The sequence below is a fragment of the Saccostrea echinata genome, unplaced genomic scaffold, assembly GCF_033153115.1.
Source record: "Saccostrea echinata isolate AGI-Se365-2 ecotype Australia unplaced genomic scaffold, CSIRO_AGI_Sech_v1 ptg000009l, whole genome shotgun sequence".
NCBI lineage: Eukaryota > Metazoa > Mollusca > Bivalvia > Ostreida > Ostreidae > Saccostrea > Saccostrea echinata.
This window is the reverse complement of record NW_026889758.1, coordinates 24,309,661-24,330,381: the sequence shown is the minus strand read 5'-3', so window position 1 is coordinate 24,330,381 and position 20,721 is coordinate 24,309,661. Positions and strand designations below refer to the sequence as shown.

Sequence of the window (20,721 nt, the reverse complement as noted above, 5' to 3'; positions counted from 1 at the left end):
AATTATCAAGAAAATGTAGAATTTTGCACTATTTTCTCACATTAGGGATGGACAATTTGCAGACAAACTGCTATTAATTGTTAATAACATAAGGGGAACAACAAGTACAAGAAAGCATTAACTGAAATGCAGAATAATAAGCGGAGGTTTCCATTTCTATTTATAGTAACAAATGTTTAAAAATAGACATACTGCAAATTATTAAAGAAATGTAGAATTTTGCACTGTTTCTCACATTAGGGATGGACAATTTGCAGACTAACTCTTATTTTCTGTTGTTAACATAAGGCGACTGAAAAGAGCGAGACAGCATTAACTGAAATGCAGTACATTCAGTGGAGGTTTCCATTTCTATTTATAGTAACAAATGTTTTAAAAATCATATTATAGACGAAATGTAGAATTTTGCACTATTTCTCACATGAGGGATGGGAAATCTGCAGACTTATTGTTAAAAAGGTTATGTATTCGACAAGAAAAACACAGCATTAACTGAAAAGTAGAATAATCGGTGGAGGTTTCCATTTTTAGCTCTTCTGAGCCAAAGGCTCAAAGAGCTAATGCTATGGCCATTTGTGCGATGTGTGTAAGCTTTATAGAATATGGGCCATAACTCAAGAACCCCTTGGCCAATTATTGTCAAATTTGTTACAGGGTATCCTTGGCCCAACAACTCCCATTTTTACTAAAACTAGGGTTGTGACCCTTAAAAAGGAGGAGATAATTAGGAAAATAGAAACAAAAGTACTGAATGCTAAAAAATCTTCTTCTCAAAAACCACTGGGCAGATTATCACCAACTTACACAAAAGGATAAGGATATGTTGTAGATTAAAATTTGCACGGGAAATCACCCTGGGGCAAAGGGCATGGTCTCAAGGTCTCTTCAAAGTTGACCAAAAATTACATTATATTATAATGTTGATATTTTGTTTATTTTAAGAACTAGGATCATCAAATCTTGTCAGTTGATGCATCTGAGGACCTCATATCATGTTGACTCAAAAGTAAATCACGGTGACTACTTTTTAAATTTTGCAGCCATTCTTTTTCAAAATGATTTAGAGGCATATTTTGAACAATTTAAGGCCCATGATCATCAAACTTTGTCAGTTGATGTATCTTGGGTCCTCGGAGTACGTTGACTAAAAAGTAGGTCACCTTGACCTACTTTTTGAATTTTATGGCTAATCTTTTTTAAAACAATTAAGGTCATTAATTCGAATACTGAGAGGTTTAGAATCATTAAATCTTGTAAGATGATGCATCTTGGGGCCATAAAACATATTTATTAAAAAGTAGGTCACAGTGACCTACTTTTTGAACTTTGCAGGCATTCGATTTCAAAGCGTTTTAGAGGCATAATTTGGACATTTTAAGGCCTATGATCATAAAACTTTGTAAGTTGATGCATCTTGGGTCCTCGAAAAACGTCAGCTGAAAAGTAGGGCACCATGACCTACTTTTCAATTTATATCACTCTAATTAAATATTTCGGGTACTAATTGGGTTAGCATCATCAAACTTTGTCAGTTGATGCATCTTGGGTCCTCGGAGTAAATTGACTGAAAAGTAAGTTACCGTGACCTACTTTTCAATTTATATGACTATAATTCAATATTTCGGATACTAATGGGCTTAGAATCATCTTGGGTTCTCAGAGTGTTTCATCTAAAATGTAGGTCAAGATGACGATTTGGAATTTCAAGACTTTATCTAAATATACAGGATACTTAGAGGCTTCAAATAGAAGTGATAGGTTGTACAGTTTATCAGAAGAGCGATTCAAAGCTCTTGGACCTCTTGTTAATTTTGCCACCAAACACTAAAAATGATACAATGGAAATATATGCATGAAGGACCATACTTAATTTTTTTTAAAGATATTGGTAAATGTTTGTAAATTATTTTTGTTTATTGAATTATTTCAATTAACTGTGACTTATAATTGTACATGTAAGCCAAATGATGTTTATGACAGTCTGCAGATTTTCCATCCATAATGTCTAAAATACTGAGCATCTTCATCTTTCAAAAAATCACAATATGTCTATTTTAGACATATTTCTATAAAAAGACTGGAGAACCCATTCTCAATAATGTGTGAAATATAGTGGAGATTGGTAGAACTGTAAAAAAAAAATTTCTACGAATTTTCTAATTGGTGTAAGATTGTCATTTTTAGCTTTATTGGGACTTACTTTTAATACTGGGTAGCTATTAAATTCAATCCTTATTATTTAATATTCCTTCACCAAGTGTAATTGATTGATTGATTACTGTTTAATGCCAAGGCATTATTATTTTAGCCATATTTCAGCGGGCACTAAGTGTGAAAAAATAACAATTTCTCCTTCAAATTGTACATAATTAAAATGTAACATCAAGCGGATCGATACGTTTTTGACTTAAGTCAGTGTAACCTAGGCAACACAGGTTATATAGTATAAACTTATTTTTTATCCAATCAAATGACGAGTAAAAACCAAAATTAAATTATATACAAGTAGACTACACTGAGATACATCACTCTGCTTATCAGTTTTTGGTTTTGATGAATGGCGTTGAAATGGTGACTAAAATTAAAAATTCCTGTCAAATTCTATCAGGAAGCCTCTTCTACTGCTTTGATCTGATTCCAAGAAGACACATAATCCTGCACATTAGATTTTAGTTTTAGATAACAGTGTTGTCATGGTAACCAAAAAAAATAAAAAAGGAAATTTCGTCAATTCTTTCAAAAGCTACTCCTATTACAGTTTTTGACCAACTGCAATCTTGACACAAAAAGAAGCTAAATAAGGATATATTTTTTTTATTTACTGTCAAGTCCAAGTGCTAGCTACTTTTCTCTTCCTTTGTTAAATAAATACCAGTAGAGCTACAGTCTCGTCAGAGACTTCTGGTTCCTTATATGCTGAGGGGTATGTTTTTGTTGATGTTTATTGCTATAAATAGAAATGGAAACCTCTACTAGTACTGGTAATTCTGCATTTCAATTAATATTGACTAGTTCTTGTAAGTCACAATATGGTTATGACAGAAAATCTGCAAATTTTCCACTTCTTATGTTTGAAATAGTGCAAGAACCTACATTTTCTAAATTATTTGAGATACTGTAAAATCATTAAATTTTGTGGGTGTTTTATGGCATAGAGAGACCCACAAATATATGTCCTCCACGAAATGTAAAATTCAGATATATATCAACCAAGCTTTTCTTCATTCACAAAGAAAATTTCCTTCACCAACTCATTTTTTCTTCAAACCACGAAAAAATAACCCCACGAAAAATAGGTGATCTTACACATGTTTACCCCTTTATCCCGTGGATATCACTCATTGGATTTTTTTTTTGATATTCCACAGTAATGACGTCACAATGCGTTTAAGCGTGAGAGTGGAGAAGTAAAATGAAGTAGATTCCTATATAAAAACAGTGTAAAACATTGATTGTGATGTATAAAACATAGGATAAAAAGAATCTCCCATGATTTGTGGTTGGATATGAATTCTATCCAACTCGTTGTGAGTTTTTTATCCCCTCGCTAAGGCTCGGGAGTAAAAAAACCACACAACTGGTTGGATAAAAATCATATTCAAGCACAAACCATGGGAGTTCCTATATATACATTACATATATTTTTAGTTTATTGTTACTGTAGTAAAAAATGGTGAGCCCATGCTCATTAATGTGTGAAGTGTTGTATGACCACATGCACTTGAAGATGGCATATTTTGGAGAGCAATGTTATTTTAAATATTTTTGTGAAGGAGGTAATTGGGGGAAATTTTCATTTTTTCTCATATGCTGAGACATATGTATTTTTAAGTATTTGGTGTTATAAATAGAAATGGAAATAATCTCCGCAGATTATTTTGCATTTTAGCTAATGCTCTCTTGTTCTTGTCAGTCACATTAAATTAATAATAGTTAGTCTGCAAATTGAGCATCCCTTATGTTAGAAATAGGGCAAAAATCTATATATATTTCCTTGATTATTTGCACTATGTCTATTTTTAGACATACACGTATGTTGCTATAAATAGAAATCGAAACCTCCGCTGATTATTCTGCATTTCAGTAAATGCTTTCCTGTTCTTGTCATTCACCTTTTGTCAATAACAGTTAATAATAGTTAATCGGCAAAATTTCCATTCCTAGTGTACGAAAATCTATATTCTCTTGATTTTTTGCAATATGTCTATTTTTAGACATGTGTTGCTATAAATAGAAATTGAAACCTCCATTGATTATTCTGCATTTCAGTTAATGCTCTCTTGTACTTGTCGGTCACCTTATGTCAATAACAGTAAATAGCAGTTAGTCTGCAAATTGTCCATCCTTAATGTAAGAAACAATGCAAAATTCTACATTTCTTCCATAATTATAAAACGTTTGTTACTATAAATAGAAATGGAAACCTCCGCTTATTATTCTGCATTTCAGTTAATGCTTTCTTGTACTTGTTGTTCCCCTTATGTTATTAACAATTAATAGCAGTTTGTCTGCAAATTGTCCATCCCTAATGTGAGAAAATAGTGCAAAATTCTACATTTTCTTGATAATTTGCAGAATGTCTATTTTTAAACAATTGTTACTATAAATAGAAATGGAAACCTCCGCTTATTATTCTGCATTTCAGTTAATGCTTTCCTGTACTTGTCAGTCACATTATGTCAGTTACAGTTAATGACAGTTAGTATGCAAATTGTTCATCTCTAATGTGAGAACTAGTGCAAAAATCTACATTTCGTCGTTAATTTCCCATGTGTCTAATTTTAGACATTTGTACTATTTATAGAAATGAGAGCCTATCCTCAATAATGTGTGAGTTATTGTATTATCCCATGTTCTAATTGATGAAATATTGGTGATAGCAGTATGTTTATCACTTATGTTTTAGTGGAGCTTCTAAATGATAGAAAATAGTCATTTTTACACATATTATGAGACAAGTCTATTTTAAGGCATTTGAAGCTATAAATAGAAAACGGAACTCCCTTCAAATAATATGCATAGTAGTTATTGGTGTCCAGTTTCTGTCATTAACATATTGACTTTTACAGTATATTTCTTAAATACCTACCAATGGCATCTTAAACTCTGCCCAAATTTGATTTTTTAGATTTTTCTGAAATATGTCTATTTATAGATACATGTTACTAAAAATAGAATTGAGATCCCACTCCAATTTTTTCATGAGGTGACACTCCTAATTCTGAAGTATAAAACACACATAAGATTTGAAAAATTTCCGTAGACAATTTTTTTTATTTAACCTTAAAGTTCTCAAAAAATACCAAATTTCCCATTTTTCACATTTTCAGAAACAATGTCATTTTACAGGACCTTTTTCTTAGAGTGGGAATAATTCTGGAATAACCGATTATATGCCCTGTATACCTTAAAAGTTGATGTTTTCTTATGATACAATGATTTGTGTTTGAGTTTACTACATAAAGACAAAAATGCATTTACATTTCCTCAATTTTCATGTTTTTATTTGGTCAAAAAGGGCCAAAAATGGCCAAATTCAATTGACCCGTCTCCATGGCAACCGGGTGCACGTGTGAAACTTCTAACACCATATTTCCTAGTTTTGTGCCAAGATGCACCTATGGTGCAAATTTCATCAAAATCGGAGAGATGTCGTTTCCAAGCCCTATAGTAAATTTTTTGGTGCTTACAGAGAATGCATGTTAATATCTTCCAGCATTCAGATCATGTTTAAGTTTTGGGCATAAAAACTCTGCAGGATGGAAATCTGAATGTAGGATGATATCAAACACTGCATCTATAGTAAATTTTAACATAGAAAAATCATCACCACATAAAATGCACATTCAATATAGATGCACAAACTAAAATATATTCCCAATCCCATCCCGAAGATGGGTGGGTGGAAAAAACCTCTTTCATTGATCATCATCATACTTATCATCATTCCTTCGGTACACATTATCCACTATCAAGCATGGATGTCTAAAGAATGAATACTACGTCACATGTACTTCCGCTTCGATCTTAACCAATGAGGCTCTTCCCTATCCTCAGTGTTTAATATCTTCCAGCATTCAGATCATGTTTAAGTTTTGGGCATAAAAACTCTGCATTTTTGCAATCACCCTTCTCCATTCCTTCAGTTAACCCAAAATAATATAACATTCTTCTCCCAATACTCAAAATAAAATTAAATACAAAACAATTCATTTCCATTTTTATTAGAAAGCAAATGAGAATAACAAAGGTTCATTCTCTATAAGGCCGTTTTCCGGCCTACAATGACTCCAAAATTTCAAAATATATTTTCCCCCTTAAAAACTGTATGAATTAGCGGGCTAAAGATCCAATTTAATGCTAAAACTTGTTTGGTTACTAATCCTCTAGTATTTTTTTATGATATGGGGTCTCAAAGTGATGTACCATCGCTCCGTATTAACATTAGCGCAATGGGAAAACATAAGAGGGTTGGTGTGTTTGACAACTCCTACACATGTCATAACCACCTTTAACCAGCACCAAAATTTGAATGTAAACTTTTTAAAGCTATAAAAAGTCACTAGAAAAAGATGAACTTGGTTAAAGGTGGTTATGACATCTTAATAAAAACTTTACGCACTATTTTTAGCAATAATTAGACGAAAAGGTATCTACTCATTATGGAGGCTATCAGCGTTTGTAGATTATTTTATCTGGTTACTTTTTAGTTAGAGTGACACTTTCTGTGGATACCATAAGAATTAAAATAAGCCATGCAATTTTCACTAGAAAATGTTGAGTTTTATTTTTTTAAAAAAAATATAATCAAAGGCCTGAAAAGACTGAGTGTCATGAAATAAAATCTTGCTTTTCACATGATGATTGAATTGTCAGCGACAAATGTATGTACTTTTTTAATGTCTTATATGGCACGGATTCTTATTGTTTCGTTTCTCTTTCATACCTCTTGATATATTATTTAGAAGTACGTCCGTTTGTTCTCAAAAAGTTTTTTGTGGTTGTGCAAAGATGATGAGTTAATTTATGTTCGTTGTGTTACTAAAGATATTTAGATAAAAACGGTTACTGGCATGAAGAATATCTTTCATAATGGAATTTCTCGACCCAACCTGCCAGAGAGACGCTCATATTTTCTCCGTATGAGTGAGACAGGGTCGAAGTATTGTATGTTATCTGGATGCTGAGGTGAACTTCATCTGCGGATTTGGGGAGCCAACACGCATCTTTGGTAGCAATACAAGCTTTGAGAACTGCGGCTCTGGTTTAGCAAACCAGAAGTCAGGGGAGCCCTTCCTTATTGGAAGTTGCAGAAACCTGCTTGATCGTAGACATACTGAAGCTCTCTACATGAGTAGTGGAAGGAGCTGTTGAAAATCTTGCGGGTTTCTATGGAGTGCCGGTGAGCGGGAGGGACAGTGTCCTGGCTTTAATTGCCTCAGCCGTGCTGAGAACGCAATCCGGACCTGAATAGGGGCAAATACCCTTCTTCATACTTATGGAATCCAGTAAAGATCAACAATACCCTATCTGTTGCATTTGCAACCTACGACAACGTAGTTTATCAGGTTCGAGATATATCAAAGAGACTATCAACAAAGAACTCTATGATTACATCACGTCAAAAATAAATTATCAGACAGACGAATCAGGATACTTACTATGTAATAAATGCCGAATGACGTATTACCTCAAAAAAAGAAATATGAATGAAAGCGAAGAGAATGATACTGACGTGGAGGAAGGGCAGACTTCTTCATCCTTTGCATTTGGTAGTCCAAAGGTTATTAAGTTGGAAGTCCCTCGTAGTATGTCTTCACATGCAAAATGTCAATTTTGTACTCAGAGGGAAGATCTTGTCGTAATAAATGAAGACACAAGGACAAAATTTTTCATAGAAACTGGTACAATCATACCTGAAGGTACCAGGTGTTGTCAGAAACATTTTAGTGAGGGTGGGTTAAAAGAAGAATGCAAAAAGATGCTTTCGAAGGTGACAGACCACACCATGTTCAACAGAACAGATTTAATGACGTTGCTTCACAATGTTCGCATGAATGTGTTGAACAAGCCGAAAGGAATCGAATTTGATAACCCTCTTGGATTATCAGACACTGATTATATTCACTTGACAGGTCTCACTAAACAGCAATTTGACAATTTAGTAACATATCTTCAATCTTTGAGAAACACATCAGTCAGATCAACTAGGACATGTTTAGGACTCCTGTTGACAAAACTGCGAACAGGAGTGTCCCTAAAAGTGATGAGCAGTATGTTCCAGATACCTAATGTACAGTACATATCAAAAGCAATCCACAGTGCAAGAGCTGTTCTAATGAAAGAATTTGTTCCCCAGCATTTGGGCACTCAGCATATTTCTAGGGACGAGTTTATTAGGGAACACACTACTCCTTTTGTAAAGCAACTATTTGCAGATGGCCAAGATGTCGCAGCCCTTGTCATAGATGGCACATACATTTATATAGAAAAGAGTTCAAACTACAGTTTCCAGAGCCGAACATACAGTGCTTACAAAAGTCGACCGCTCCTGAAGCCAATGATGATAGTTGGTACTGATTGCTACACACTAGACGCTATTGGTCCTTACTTAGCAGATGGACGCAATAATGATGCTTCGATCTTAACCAGTATAATGAAAAATGACACTGAACGATTAAAAACTTGGCTTTCAGATGGAGATATATTTGTTCTGGACAGAGGATTTAGAGACTGCAGAGATTTCTTACAACAAATGGGGTTTAGAACTCAGATGCCGTGCTACTTAGAAAAGGGGAAAAAACAGCACTCTACTGAAGAAGCAAACGAGTCCAGAATGGTAACAAAGGTACGTTGGGTTGTCGAGTCAGTGAATGGAAGGATAAAGCGATGGAAAGCTTTGGGCCAAGTGATGCCAAATACACAGATACAATTTGTTGGTGATTATGTACGTATTGTATGTGCATTGTGCAATAAGTACAGACCTCCGATAAGAAATTCTGAGTTTGAGGACACGGAGCTAGCAATTCGAATGTCATTTCTGTCAAAAACAACTAATGAGTTACAAAAACGGGTGGAAAATGAAAAACTTGCAGCTAAAAGAAGTGTATGGGAGTCAGTTGATGGATTTGATATGGAGGATTTTCCTCGTCTTTCAGAGGATGCTCTTAGAAATATTACAGACGGAGTATATCAATTAAAGCAGGCAAAGGCGTATACAATTGAACATATATCACCTGAAGGCAAATATGAATTATTTGTTCACAAACAAGACGATGGTCTATTGAAAGCCAAGTTACAATCAAGACATAGTTCTTCGAAAACTTACATACTGTGGATTTCATATGATAGTGAGAAAAGAAATCCAATAACAGGCTGGTATTGTCAGTGTAAATCAGGAGCTCGCACATTAGGCTGCTGTGCACATATTGCTGCTGTGCTATGGTATTTGTCTTTCCAGCGACATCAAGATGGTAAGTTGGTACCACGACCCTTTTTTGATTATACAAAAGACGCAGCGGATTGTGACTGGTTGTCTGGAGTAGGGTCAGAGTAAATGTATTTATTTAGTCAAATTTGGATCACAACATACCGACATTTTAGTTCCTTTGTGAATTAAGTATGAACTTACCCGGTAATGTTTTTTTTATTATTATTATTTATTAGATACGTGATTTTGATCCGTTTTCAGAACTTTTATTATCCCGTTTAATACATATACTTAAGACATATAGCATTTCCTATTCATTGGATATTAATATGATACCTAACAGGTATATTTAAATGAAAACAAAGCATTTTTAATGAATTTATTTTATTTTATATACATAAGAAGATACATTTTAACTGTTTGTTTTTTTTTTTTTTACACCGATGGCTCATTTGGTTGGTCTAAATATAGTCTGTAATGCAGGTTTTCTTGGCTAAATCACAAATAGATAATTCGCTACCATATTTCTAAATTGGCATATTATAGGAAATAAAGGTAAAGTGTCGATAAAAATGACACACAATAACAATTGATTCTAAAATAAAGTATTTTGGCCAAATAAATGATAATAAAAGATTTACTCATGTCATAAGGTGAGCATTTTCTAAAGATTTAAATTTAAAATATACAAAATGTGAATGGGCAACATGTTGCGTCATGTTATTTTAATTTTAACCTTAATTTGTACGAGTTTTACATTTAAATTTTTAATATAATTTATTTACTTCATATTTATATGACTTATTCTACATTATTTCAAAAACCATGCATAAAAACAAAGTTTAAATAGACATACCCTCAATATTTTTAAGCTTGGCCGCCATTTTTATTTTATAAATCACGTGACTCACACGATCGATGTTGGAAAATAAGGACCAAAATCATATAATAGAAGGATAAAAATAACATAAAAACACATTTTAGAATGATTTCAACGTAGGCCGGAAAACGGCCTTATAGAGAATGAACCTTTCATTTCCACCAAAATTATGACAATAGATCATATATATGATTCTAACAAAAATTCACACATATATATAATTAGGATACATCTGAAAGTATTCAATCTAAACGATCTTCATGAAGAAGTCAACTCATACACTGAAAAATATATTGCCATTTATTTTAATGAATATATTAACAATGGTATTCTGCACCTATATAAATATGACTTCTACAGGAAATCACAAATTCCAAGCTAAATAAATGCTTTCCCTAAATAAGTATAGTCCGCCTTTCCCTTATAATCTGATTCAATAATATCTCCTTGAGAAACAGACTCCGCCAATTTTGATGCAACAATACCTGAATCAATCATAGTATGCATTCTACTATATACTCCGCACTTGATTTGCCAAACCAACCTATATGTCTCATCACTTGATCTGCATTGTCAGCTGAGCCAGATAAAGCCATTGTAATTGCACAACCAGATCTGAAGCTGTGTGGCGTCTCACCCTCGTAAATGCCTAACGTAGAGAGATAGTATAACAGCCTGTCATAAACCACAGAATAACTAATGTTTTTATCCAAAACCATTCCGTTTTCTGACACTATCCTGAACAAATATCCCTTGGACAAATCAACCTTCAATTTTTTGGCAAATAAGAAATAATCCAACAGACCTTTGACTGGGCAAAGCACTTGGTCTTCACATCTTTTAATTACAAAATAATTGTTCTTACCCTTCTCACCCCTTAAAGTTTTACCGAAAGTATGCTGGAATACCAAACCTGAACCATCCTCTAAAATCTTCACTTCCTGAGAAACCACTAAAGATAAATCGCTTGCCCTATCACCTGCAAAAAATTGAACCTTAATCCATGCCTGATCCCTAGCCAAAACGAACCTCTCTCTAAGTGACAAATCGGATCTGCCTAATTCCCTACCTATAAACAAAGCAATTGCTCTGACTTTAGATAAGAAAATTGGTTTAGCCTGCTTAGGCAATACATGAACCTTAGCTTGCTCTTCCCTTATCAGTTTAAGGTACTCTTTCACCAAAGGGGATGCTGCCGGGTTCCCAGTTCTAGATACGACATCCCATACTCTACCACAACCATAATCATCAAATATATTAATCAACTGTTGAATTAAACCTTCCACTGTACCTGAAGCAAGCCGTTTCGGACATCCGCAATCAGAAATACCTTTGAAACCTAACTTCTCACAGTCAATAGCATGGACTATAGTCTTCCCCTTCAAATCTTTCCAAACTCAGAATCGACGAATATCATTAGGGGTGCATGACACTAAAGTTGATGACTCTGGGGATGCTCTTAAAAAAGTCATGAATGAATCCAAGACTGTTTTCTTTTTGTACCTTACTGACGAAACTACTTTCTCATCCAGATCTGAAAGCCTCCTATCTATTACTTCCCAGTCAATCTCAATCCCTCCTTGTTTTCCCTGCAATATACAAGTGTGAAAATATTTCACACAAATAAAACTCTGAAAGCAAACAAAGGCCATCTCAAACCAACACTATCCAACACAAAACCCTTCTTAGTAGGAATACTGACAACTCCTTTTTCACCCTTTACACCAAGACAAAATGATCCTACTCAATTAGCTAGCAACTTTGGCCACCACATGGGTAAAGGCTCCATCATAGGAACTATAATAGTACAGGTCACTTTTTGTTGCTCAAGTAAAGAAATCACTGGAAAAATGATCCCAAAAGGAGGAAAAATATAAGGGTTAACCTCCTTTCTTATGTCCTGACAGAAAATATTAATTCCCGCCGAAAGAGGGGTTGCCCAGGGTGTAAAATGCTTTAGCGGTACGCCCTCCTTTGACCTCATTACATTCGAATCCAACGACATCAAATCTATAGAATGTGGACCATATGTAGTATCAACCAGAACCCATGACCTCTCACTTAACATAGTGTCAGCAGCACTTAAAATCCTAGAGGGTTTATCTGCCTCATTCAACTCAGATGACACAAAAGTTAACCTTAAATCGATATTTTTTGTACAAACAAACTGAAAAATATCTTTTATAACATCATTAAGTTGTTTACATTTGCCACCTTGACTATTCCACAACCAATAACAGCCAAGCTATCCGTAAACACATCCACCCTTGAATCTTGAATCATACCCCCAAGTGACACCACAGATTTCAAAACTGCATATGCCTTCTTAACATGTATTGGCCTGTCATCATTTTCTAACCAATAATCCCCTAAGATTATATCTTCCTTCCCTAGCTCTACAAAGGCACCATACCTGAAACCTGAAGAATCTGTGTAAATTGAAACTCTTTTAGGAAATTCTGGTCGCCATCTAGAACAACCCTGCCATCTATCTAAAAACTTTCAGTGCTCAAGTTCCTCCTTCAAAGACCCCGAAAGTTTAATAGACCTACTATTTTTTAAACATAGAGATACTCCAGCATTTACTTCTCGACAAAATAATTTGCAACCTGGAATCACTAAACTCATTGAGATACACATTCCTGCAAACCTTTGTAATGTCCTAACATCAACTTCCTCTTTACTTAGAATGAATTCTCTAAGCTCTATGAAACTTGCTTTTTTATCCTCTGGTAATATGTATGCCTCCTGAACAGAATCAACTAAAAATCCCAAAAATCTCTTACGATTTGAAGGTTTCAAGGAACATTTACTTAAAGCCAGAGTGTATCCTAACCTTGTCAGTAATTCAAGTAAACTATACACAAGCCTCTTAGCTTCGTCCTTAATTGTAACCTCATCTACAGAATCAGCTCCCCTAGTAGCAACAAACCTGTCATCAATATATAAAGAATTGCAAACAGAAAGTTTCCTGAGATAAGAAGTAACACACATACCTATCGACTGATATATAAATGCTGAAGCCTTCCAGCCAAAGGGTAATGTTGTGTACACCATATAAAATCCACCAAACTGAATACCAAAAAATCCCTGAGATTGCTTATCAATTTTAACATGGCTATAACCAGATTTCTCATCACATGTAACTAACAAAGCATTCCTATCTACCAATCGATGAATATCTCTTAGTGTTTCTTACCGAAAAGGCAGATCTTTAATCCACAAATTAATAAATCGCTCATCTTGACACAGACGAGGTTTATTCGGCTCTACAGTAAGGGGCATAACCACCCTTGGGGGCTGACACTCTCCGAGCCTACCTAAAAGTTTTACTGCTCCACACTGAATCTTGCCTGTAAGTTCTCTGGCAATAAATTCAGAATATTGTTGACAAATACTAGAATTAACAAAATACTGTTTGGGAGGCATGTCTGAATTATAATACTTTCCCTTAAAATTTCCTTTGTATGCTTGAAAAAACTCAAAAATACTAACACCATTTTTTATCCACCTAAGAATATTATCATTACTTGATACATTTTTATCAATAATTGACTCCCATTCTGATACTGAAGAATGAATTTGACCAGAAACAAAATTACTTGGATCCCTTAATGGCAAAGAGCTAACATCACATTGTAAGTCACCACTGATTACTTCCTCTGCCTGAGGTAAATGGGTTGCAGGCAAAGGGATTCCTCCTTCAAGTGTAATCCATACTGGTTGTTCCCTTATCTTCACATTCAGAGGATTGAAACCACAATTCAACTCCCAGGTTGGAAGTTTCACAGAAGACATATTATCTTGAACAAACTCCAGTTTCTGTAAAATTATAATCACCGATTATAATCCTATATATTTCACATATTTAAACAACCAGCACTAATCACACCCAAAGGAAGAATCCCTTTACCTGCAATCCACGTGATAAATCACTAGAGTGTCAGTGTCCCTTGGATTGCAGATAAATGAATTCATTCCTATCATTTTTCCTACCTCAAAACAAAACAAATTTACTAAGGAGCAATCAGTCTTATTTCAGATTTTTTTTTTTTTATCATGTTGATACATCAAAACTTTGAAGTCCTACCTATGGCAAATAATCTTGACATTAGTGAATCAATTATTTATTTCCTTTAGCAAGCTTCATCTTCTCACAGTCTTTTACTAGATGTGTATTACTTTCACAAAAAGACAGGGTCCCTTTGGGCGAAAAGACGATCGATACCCCTGTCTTCCCCCTCGATAAGTCTGAGCATTGTAACCATTCGATCCACCCATATAATACATATTGGGATACAAACCAGGCATCATGGGATACATCATAGATGGCTGATAAGCATAGAGATTATTCAAAGGAGATTCTGGTCTTTTTTGCACCTCAATACTCTCATTCTTACTTTCATTTTTAATTTCGGGTTTCTCCTTCAAACACTTAGATATTGCCTTAGAAATAGCATCTGCTACCTTTCCACCTAACACTGACAGACACAGATTTGAAATATGCAATTAAGACTGATATCTATTAGCTTGTCTATACAACTCCTCAAACATGTCAGCATCCTCATGGTTTATTTTCCTAGCCGTCTTTGCCAATTCGTCTAGTGTCAACAAAATTAGGGCATTACTTGGATCTTCTTGCAGACATAGAGTCCTCACATTCTCGTTGAGCTCCTTGACCATTTCAACTTTTGCTGTTTTTTCTAATGATAAGACCCTATCCTCCAAGCTTGTATCATCTTGCTTTCTTTTCTTTGCAACTGAAGGCCCTGCTGAATCTGGAGAAGCCCCCTCACTTAATGCAGAAGTACTTGTACAAGGAACCTATCAAACAATATAAAATTCTACTACAATCAATTACCTATTGAACCTTACAATTTTTTTTTAATAATACATGTATAAGTCATTAAATCAACTGTACCATTGAATCATCCAAGATTTGCCCCTTGGGCTGCCCCACTTCATTTGCGAAGATAATTAAACAGTGTAGCATCCATCTGGCCTCCTCTACAGTTACATCTCTTCCTGAGTTAAAATGAAATATTTCCAAAAATATTTAATGTCTCAATTAAAAGCACAGATCCTATTAGAATAAGTTCTGCATGTGCATTCTTTTTTTTCTTTTTTTTTTTAAATATGATAAATTTACTATAGTTGTAATCTGCAAGCCAGTAATAAATATCACAAGATCCTTGAGAGATAAAGAAATGCCTAGTAAATTCCCAAATTAGAAATTAACATCAGACAATCTACATGATCTACCAATGGATGTGTTCCAATCTCCAAAAATGAAAAGTTGATTATAAATACTATAAGGTTAATAATAATAACTGAAATTGCAAACCTGCTAGTTCCAACAGCTCATTCATATTTTCCCCAGTGATATTGTTAACCAACATTTCGATCTCCTCGAACTCCAAATTCTCTGTCTTCTTCTCCTTAGATACTCTTGAAAACTCTTTCAATCCCTCTGGTTTCCCACCCTTTATTTTTTTTTAGAACAGGGAGGAGCTTTATCCCTTTTAAAGAGTGTCTCTTCTTTAAAACGGTAGGCTGAACCATCTAAATGAAAACAAACATGTAAGGGTAAGCAAGTGTCAAGGCAGATAGACAAGCGAGATAACTCTATCAAAATTCACTACATTTTTTTTTCTATCCCGTAATATTGTTTCAAGTGTAAAAGTCGAAATAATGTATAACTTCGAACTTCAAAAAGATTGAAAATAAAATTCAAAACATAACTAGGCCTAATAATCCCAACGACCTCTAAAACTGTCATCGCATAAGCCTACTGAGAATCTAGGCCGGCAAAGCATTAAATGCACGTGCGGCTTACCGCCTGAAAAAAATTCAAGAGCGTTATAAATACCAATAGGCCTACCATACAAATTATGATAGCCACAATTATGCACAATCATTTCTTTTTTCATCAAGAACTGTAATGTCAATCACCAAGATTCATTTTGTCATACTTTGCCACCAAGGCCAATGAATAATCGGCTCACCTAGGCCTCAACATTACAACACCACCAAGGTTTGTAAATTTTGCCACCTAGGCCCAAAAGAACCACCAAGGTTCTGCTACCAAGGCAATAAAATATAAATTAAAAATTATTTAACTTTCCTAAATGGACAAACAATTGGAGAACGGCAAAATCTCCCGGCAGGGATAACACGTCTCACCAAGAGCATGGATGTCTACAGAATGAATACTACGTCACATGTACTTCCGCTTCGATCTTAAGGTATCACACCGGTAATTGTTTTCACTATGTAATTCTATATAGAATAAAAAATCATTAAAAATCAGGTATTCGAATTCATGAAAAAATATTTAGCAGGAAGTGTTAAACGTTACCAGTCACATCAGCTGACACCAAAAAATAGGGTACCTACACGTCATTTTCTGATTTTTTCCATCCGCAAACAGGAATACCCTCAAAACCACGTGTATTCAATGTGTTTATAAACATCCTGTGTGCACCCCAGGAAGTGGCCTCCTATGCCCCGAAAGAAATAGTTCCTGTCAAAAACCTTTAATATTTTACAAAGTACATAAAATATCCTAAGCACAGATACCAAAAATGTAAAAATAGAATAAGGGAAAATATAAAATTTCTCACAATAAAAAAAATATTTCTTTATTATGTATGGAACTACAATTGACTAAGTTCATTTTGATTGGTCAATCACCGGTGTGATACCTTGAACCAATGAGGCTCTCTTAAAATCCTTTGTCACTGTTAAAACTTTTGTGAGGATTAAAGCAAGACTGAGGTTTTGTAAAACATTTACTAGAACCCGCAATCTGTTTCTGTTTGTAAGGAGTTTTTACTTTTACTTTGATTTACCATAGTCCATGTGGTTGGTGCAGTTTAAAATTACAAAAATACTTTAATCAAGAAATATTTTCTTTTTTTACATTTAATAAATTAAATTATATTCCATTTGGAAGATCATTTACGCAACAGTTTCCAAGTTACCTTAAATACCGTAAAATGATTATGAGTGTACTTAGCAAGTCTTGAATAGAAAATTGTACCAAAGGATTTTCTAGCTTCATTATTTGCATTTATTATTTTTCAAATTGAGATTTTTTTTGTTATGAGCCATGAAGTATGATTTCAATATCATCTGACTTGCTGCTTTGAAAGATTAAAAAACTAAATTTGAGACCTTGTTGATGAGACTTGAGTGTAAACAGCTCAAATTACGTTAAATATTAAAGGTAAAATTAGATTTGAAGATTTACGATTTATTTTTACTAAATGTTCATAATAAGATAATTATAATTCAAAAGAAATCTAGGCATTTGAGCATGTTAATTAAAAGTGTGGGAAAATATAGTATGAAAATACACTAAATCCTACTTAAGAGGATACGCGCATATTACGTCAAAGACTGCCGCTCGATTATCGAGATTGAAATTTCAGACCCTAAAGACTGCACTTAATTACTATCCAATTGTAATTTTTTTCTTTTAACTAATCAAAAGGAAAGGATTCGTGATCAAAGTTAGCATATTTGATTTTTATGCTTGAAGTCCGTTATATGTGAGTTATATTATCTACTTGTAGAATATAAAGAAGCATTTAACATGTACGACAAGGACCACGATGGAATCCTGTCAGTTCAGAAACTAGGTGCCGTACTCCGTGCTCTAGGCCATAACCCTACTGAAATAGAAATTCAAGAAATGATTGACGAGATCGACTCAGAAGGTATTATTGATAAACTTTCCATGATGTTACAAATACGTAAATGTATATATCTAGTTCCTTATGAACGAAGTTCCTTATTACTATATAATGAAATTCCTTAGTATCCACTGCTGTAAGTTACATAGTTGCTATTTAATTGTTTGTGACCTTCTATTTCACCACCTTGATGTTTCCTTATAAAAGAGACGCGAGTTTGCTTCAGGAAACTTCTGCACTAACTAAAATTCAGGTCCGCAGGAAGGGATTTTAATAGGGGGGGGGGGGGCAACTAAATATTTTCATTGAGGGGTGATATTAAATTATTTTCGACAAAGCAAAAAAGTGAACTAGGGGGGATAAACATAAAGAGCTATGTTTTCTATAGTATATTATATATTCGGGATGGGGGCACGGTCCTACCCGTTCCTACAGCCATGAAATTTAATTGGAACAGTATAGAGTAAAACTGGATCGCTAAAGATTTTAAAAAATATATTTTTGACGATTCTTAAATTATTTAACGGTGAACTGTTATAGTATAAAATCCAACATATTTGTAAAGGTGGATATTAACTGCATCTGTATAATTCGTATATTGCTAACACAATAGAAATTTTCCGAGAAAATGAAAAAAAAAAAGTACGAGGGCTCACCCAAAAGTATTGTCAGAAATGTTATAACAAACCTAATACTAGTTATTGGAAGTACCAACAAAATCTTACGTTCATATATATACATGTGTGTGTGTCTCGCCTCAGTGAGACTATTGCATACCGTTTTCTCTAATTCTGGCACTGCGGCGTCCAAGAATGTTACTAGTTTGCAACCTGTTCCGTCGGTGAATTATACGCATCTCTTTGTTCGGAAATCCTCCTGTAGACGTCCGCTTCTTGGACGGTCTTTAACGCTTCCTGCTGACATGAACCTTCGTTCTAGTCGCGATACAGAGGATTGGGACAGCAATTTCATTCTGTTGGAGTCATTGCACTAGTTAGGCAATAACCAGATTTCTCAGAAGTTTAGAAAAGTGTGGGATCTTTAGGGTCAAACTTTGTTTCAAATTCTCATCGGACATTCACTGGAGATTGCAAATCCAAATTTCAAACTACACGACTTCCAACCCGAAGTTTATAAGCATGTCGACTATGCCAGAGTCATGGTGGAGTGGCTTTCTATTGCATATCCAATTCTAGACATTATTTAGAACCCAATTACATTTGAAACTATTTTAACCATGACTAGACGCAATTAGAGTAGTCCAATAAAAAAACATGCGTTTCTCTTTCCTTTCAGTATACATATATAACTGATAGTAACTTTGATGCTCTAAGAATATCTGTCGGAAGATTGGTTATGTAAATAATCTTGCCTTGATCTAGCTGCCTTTTTAATTCCCTTAGGCACAGGTTTCATCGACTTTGAAAGTTTCTTGGATGTTGTTATGAGTCGTGATTTGGACGAAGAAGACCACGAGGTGGCGCTTCGAGAAGCTTTTAAAATGTTTGACAGGGACGGGAATGGCTACATTGATGCAGACGAACTACGCCTGTGCATGATGAACCTAGGGGAGAAACTGACACTTGAGGAAGTGGAGGAGATGATTAAAGAGGTGGATGTAGATTTTGACGGGAGGATGAATTATGAAGGTAAATGATTGAGTAAAAACCTTTATAAATCATATACACTGTATTTTGTTAAAATCGACTGCGTTGCATATGCAGGAATACATTATATCATTTACAATTGAAATAATTTCTTTTTACTTATAAATGAGCGTAAGGATCGAGAACTTTGTATACTTGCGTCTATGGCTGTCGAAGTTTTTTTTTTGTTTGAATAACCTGCCAATTTTACCAACCTACCTCCGGCAAAACTATGCAAAATAAAGAAAAATAATAATTGTCCCCCAAAAAAGGAAACTTTTGAGTTGACTTGCAAATAAGGTGATTTTTGATTCAAAGGTCATCAAATGTGTTGTCAGTTTTGAATAGTTTTGGACTATTTTTAGAAACAACATATTTAAGTTATTGTCCATTAGATTTTTCGGGCATTTAAAGAAACGGGGGGGGGGGGGGGCTCAGCACAGCTATATGCCCACGCTGGGTTTTTTTGTTCTACAAACATATCGGAAATTTCAAACTTTGTACTACACTGTCAAAACGACGATAGATCTCTGTCCATCTCGATTCTGTTGCACTGGTAACGATAACAACCCAAATACCTGGTAACACTGCAGATGTGTGCACAACACGTACCTCAAAGTTCGAGCACCACTCTCTCACTGATAGTACCAAGATGTCATAGCTGATATTGTAACCCTAATCCAAAGGTTAATATGTTGACGGTGCGACCGTTGGGGCGAGCACAGTTGTTCACTTAATTTTGAGATCCGCCTCTTCAAACCACACGAGACACTTGGACGTCACATGACGTCGTATGTTAGTTGCATTTGCATAAAGTGCAAAATTTTAACAAAGAACGTTTAATCTTCTATCTGTATGCAATATCCATTAAATTAATATGAGTTTAATTTTTGTGAATTTTTAGTTGTTGCCGCGAGAACGAAGTTAGCAGCGAGAACAAAAAGAGTTGCATTGTGGGTCTCGAGGTAACTGCGGGAAAAAATTCGCTTGGATCAGTTTGAAGTCCGAATTTTCTCTTCGCCCAGGCGTTGCTTTAAGAGCTCACAGTGACGAGCGGCGCAAACGCTG

General features: G+C 34.7%; 2 protein-coding genes, 1 long non-coding RNA gene and 1 pseudogene across 3 annotated transcripts in view; 2 read left to right on the top strand and 2 right to left on the bottom strand.

Moving 5' to 3' along the window:
- LOC133182075 (uncharacterized) overlaps positions 1 to 20,721 on the top strand; it is a 262,045-nt gene that overhangs the window by 140,489 nt on the left and 100,835 nt on the right. The window lies entirely within an intron of this gene.
- LOC133182070 (calmodulin-beta-like) overlaps positions 1 to 20,721 on the top strand; it is a 79,670-nt gene that overhangs the window by 52,104 nt on the left and 6,845 nt on the right. Inside the window, exons 3-4 of the mRNA XM_061316785.1 lie at positions 17,888 to 18,031; positions 19,411 to 19,656. Coding sequence (XP_061172769.1) covers positions 17,888 to 18,031; positions 19,411 to 19,656 — 390 coding nt within the window. The remainder of the gene's footprint in view (positions 1 to 17,887; positions 18,032 to 19,410; positions 19,657 to 20,721) is intronic.
- Positions 10,601 to 11,673, bottom strand: LOC133184007 (uncharacterized). Its single transcript, XM_061318881.1, has 2 exons — positions 11,655 to 11,673; positions 10,601 to 11,601 (listed from the first exon to the last, which is right to left on the bottom strand). Exons 1-2 carry the CDS (start codon positions 11,671 to 11,673, stop codon positions 10,805 to 10,807), a joined length of 816 nt encoding a protein of 271 aa, XP_061174865.1. The 3' UTR covers positions 10,601 to 10,804.
- Positions 11,774 to 15,872, bottom strand: LOC133183488 (uncharacterized; annotated as a pseudogene).